Raw genomic sequence first — 3619 nt, forward strand, 5'->3', positions numbered from 1 at the left:
CCAAAACAAGGGAATCGGCCGCTGCTCTTTGACGACTATTCCTACTCGTCTTGACCCGGCGTTGCCACTTTTTGTCCCCATGGCATTTTCGCTATTTTTTATTTAAAAAAAACCTTAAAACTAAAACTAAAATGAAAATTCGAAACCGCTATAAATAATCGTCTCTGCTTCCTTCTCACCTCATTCTCCTTCTTCTTCTCCTTCTCGTTCATTGTCAGGCTTCAGTCTCCTTTCCTTCTCTTCTTCTCTCTTTGCCAAAAGCTACTCCTACTCCCGAAATCATGGGTTACATCAGGGAAGCCACCGGCATTAAAGGTCCCAGCGGATTCGGATCCGGCGCCACCGCCGAGCAGGTCACCCAAGGCATCGACGCCTCCCGTCTCACCGTCATCATCACCGGTTTGTCCTCCGCTGCTCCTCTCTCTCGATTGTTTCCCTAATCTTTAAATCCAGCCCTAAATCTGAAATGGTTTAACCTAGAACGCAAACTTCCATATTCTTATACTCAAATTCACTTTACCAAGAAATTACTGTCAACGATTGGGAAGCTAGAACAAATTCTAAGTGGTGCATTAATAATTATAAATAAAATTTCTGTATGATTAAAATATTTTTTTTGTTTATGATTGAATTCCTCTGCTTCTTTAAGAGTATTTAAAGAATAGAATTTATGAGATTCTTCTTGAAATCCAGGTGCAAGCAGTGGTATTGGAGCCGAGACTGCGAGGGTGTTGGCCCTAAGAGGAGCCCATGTCATCATCGGTGCAAGGAACTTGGAAGCTGCCAGCAATGTGAAGCAAAGCATTCTACAGGGCATCCCATCTGCTAGAATTGACATCATACAGATTGATGTTAGCTCACTCAGATCTGTCAGAACCTTCGCCAACAAATTCCTTGCCATGAATCTGCCTCTTAATGTCTTGATGTGAGTAGCTGCATGGATCTCCTCCTCTGTGTTACATGTTCTGTCAATTTTCTGGGGCCAAATCTCACGTATGCAATTTGTTTTCAGTAACAACGCTGGTATTATGTACTGCCCGTTCCAACTCTCTGAGGATGGTGTGGAGATGCAGTTTGCTACTAATCATCTTGGTGTGTTTCTTCACCTATCAGATCAAACTTTCTTACCCCAAGTATTCATTAGAATTTCGAATTTAACATGGTCCTTTTAATTTCAGGTCACTTTTTTTTGACAAATCTTCTCCTTGAGAAAATGAAAACCACAGCGGCGAGGACTGGAATTGAGGGCCGTATTGTGAATCTATCATCCGTGGCTCATGTTGGACCTTATAGTGAAGGAATCAAGTTCGATAAACTCAATGACAAGAAGGCGTAAGTAATACTAACAATCAGGCATATGTATTTTCATGACTACAAGATTTAGTGTTCTCTTCCATTCAATCAATTGATGGTCGTCTCCATCTGGTTTTCCAGATACAATGATAAATCGGCGTATGGGCAATCCAAATTGGCAAACATCTTGCACTCCAATGAACTCGCACGACGCTTGAAGGTACTACTAATGGTCTAGAACATAAGTAGCTTGTAAAAAGAAAGAAGAAATTTATCTCATAGAAATACATTCATGATTAACAGGCAGAAGGTGCAAATGTCACAGCAAATTCTGTTCATCCCGGTCTGGTTAGGACAAACTTGGGAAAACATTCTCCCATCTTCATGAGTATGCTACCTAAGCCTTCAAACTCATTGTCGATATACTTCCTAGTGGTGGTTGTCTCTGCACTCACATCTCAAATTTGCTTTTGCTTTCAGCTGTCTTGAAAACTGTCACTTGCGTCTTGTGGAAGAACATACCTCAGGTCTGTCACACTTGCTGAATAACCTTGTATACTTGCTAGAATTTGCTCCCACAACGTACGGTTGAGCACCAACACTGTGCATTTTCACAATTACAGGGAGCAGCAACCTCATGTTATGTGGCAGTGCATCCAAATTTGAAGGGTGTGAGCGGGAAGTACTTCGCCGACTCCAACGAGGAGAAGCCGAGTGACATGGCCAGAGATGCAGTATTGGCCAAGAAGCTCTGGGACTTCAGCGAACGACTCGTTAATTCAAAATAAGAGGGAGGGTTATTGTACGAGTTCTAAGTTTTATGTGGCTTGTTCTTAGTTGCGATAGTGTTATCGTTTGCAATAAAGCTTGTACCGATATAGATTAAGCGTATATGAAATAAATTGAACCGTGCTAGTTGACACAACCCTTGGCACCTTCCCTTTGTTCTAAAATTACTATAAACCCTGGTCTGTACGTAGATTTGATTGAAGTTCACTTGTATGAATAAGTTGCTATATTGAATTAAAATTGTAATCTATACGCCGTCAATGCACACAAGTTTTTCTTATTGGATTCAATTAAATTAATCCTATCCATTAAGCTATCTATTTAATCTATATTATATATACATGTCTATCTATATTGTCTATATCTATAAATATATTGTTAATAATATAATGCTAAAACAGGGGACGGAAATAATTATATTTATAATCTATAGTTAATAATATAAGTAAGGAGTAGATATAATTTTTAAAAGTTATTAATAAAATTAAAAAATTGCATTTTAATTTTATTAATACAATTTTTTGACTTCTCTTTTTTAGTCTATAGATATTTATTTTATTTTTATTAATTATATTTTTTAGATATGATATTAATTTTAATTTCGGTAAATTCTCAATGGGCATACATGAAATTTTAGAATTCTCAAAAGGCAGATTAAGTTTTTATTATTCTGAAAAGACACACCTAATTATAATTTTATCCCTTTGTACCTATGCAACCTCTTTTTTCTTTTCTCTCTCATTTACACATACAACTTTTCTTTTTTTTCCTCTTCTCTTTCATCTTAAATTAAATTAAACTAATTTAAATACCATTTAAACTTTAATATATAATTTTTTTAAATTTATTTATTTTTAATTTTAATTTTATATTTTAATAAAAAATAAAAAAGAAGGTTAATAAAATATTAAAAATATCTTTTCTATTTGTTAATATCTTTAATTTTTTTAATATCTAAATATAAAAAATAAAATTAATAATGAAAGTTGATTTTATTAATAAAAATAATAAAAAATAAAAATAAAAATTACCTTGGTGTTGATTAAAAATCAATACCACAACTTAAATACAATATAACTGTAGTGTTAGTTTCTAAAAATCAATATCATAGTGCTACCGAAAAATCAGTATCATAGTATTCTAAAAATTTTAAATCATTTTAAATATTGTTGGTTGATTTTAAAATAGTAAAAGAGAATTTATTTGGACTCATATTTATATAATAAATTTATAAGAATTTGAATGAGTCCGATCGAAACTCTTTAAGTCATTAATAAATTATGATAGAAATTTAATTTAATTTAAGTGCAAAGAGAAGAGTGAAATAGAGAAGAAAGAACATAGAAGTTGTATGTATACAAAAGAGAAAGGAAGGAGAAGAGAGATGGTAGGCAAAGGAGCAAAAGTATAATTAGGTGTGTTTTTTTTTTTTTGGAAATAATGAAAATTTGATGTAGCTTTTGAATATCTAATGTGAGGTTGAAAATATAGATAGGATGGATATAATAAATGAGGATGGATGCTAAGGATATAATCC

General features: G+C 33.8%; 1 protein-coding gene across 1 annotated transcript; it reads left to right on the forward strand.

Moving 5' to 3' along the window:
• The first annotated feature begins 200 nt into the window (after positions 1-200).
• Positions 201-2218, forward strand: LOC141816862 (short-chain dehydrogenase TIC 32 B, chloroplastic-like). The gene is made up of 8 exons (XM_074704589.1): positions 201-399; positions 694-925; positions 1013-1092; positions 1179-1332; positions 1435-1513; positions 1597-1681; positions 1774-1820; positions 1917-2218. Exons 1-8 carry the CDS (start codon positions 282-284, stop codon positions 2079-2081), a joined length of 960 nt encoding a protein of 319 aa, XP_074560690.1. The 5' UTR covers positions 201-281; the 3' UTR covers positions 2082-2218.
• Positions 2219-3619: the final 1401 nt, after the last annotated feature.

This window comes from Curcuma longa, unplaced genomic scaffold (genome assembly GCF_044706935.1).
Source record: "Curcuma longa cultivar G26 ecotype Majalengka, Jawa Barat unplaced genomic scaffold, ITB_CL_G26_1.1 contig_18452, whole genome shotgun sequence".
NCBI classification, from domain to species: domain Eukaryota; kingdom Viridiplantae; phylum Streptophyta; class Magnoliopsida; order Zingiberales; family Zingiberaceae; genus Curcuma; species Curcuma longa.

What these genes read in the sequence shown, in the direction of transcription:
- LOC141816862 (XM_074704589.1), top strand. Translation starts at nt 282, where the DNA reads ATGGGTTACATCAGGGAAGCCACCGGCATTAAAGGTCCCAGCGGATTC. An exon ending in ACATTCTCCCATCTTCATGA is followed by an intron (nt 1,682 to 1,773) that starts GTATGCTACCTA and finishes TTTTGCTTTCAG; the next exon opens with CTGTCTTGAAAACTGTCACT. An exon ending in TGTGGAAGAACATACCTCAG is followed by an intron (nt 1,821 to 1,916) that starts GTCTGTCACACT and finishes TCACAATTACAG; the next exon opens with GGAGCAGCAACCTCATGTTA.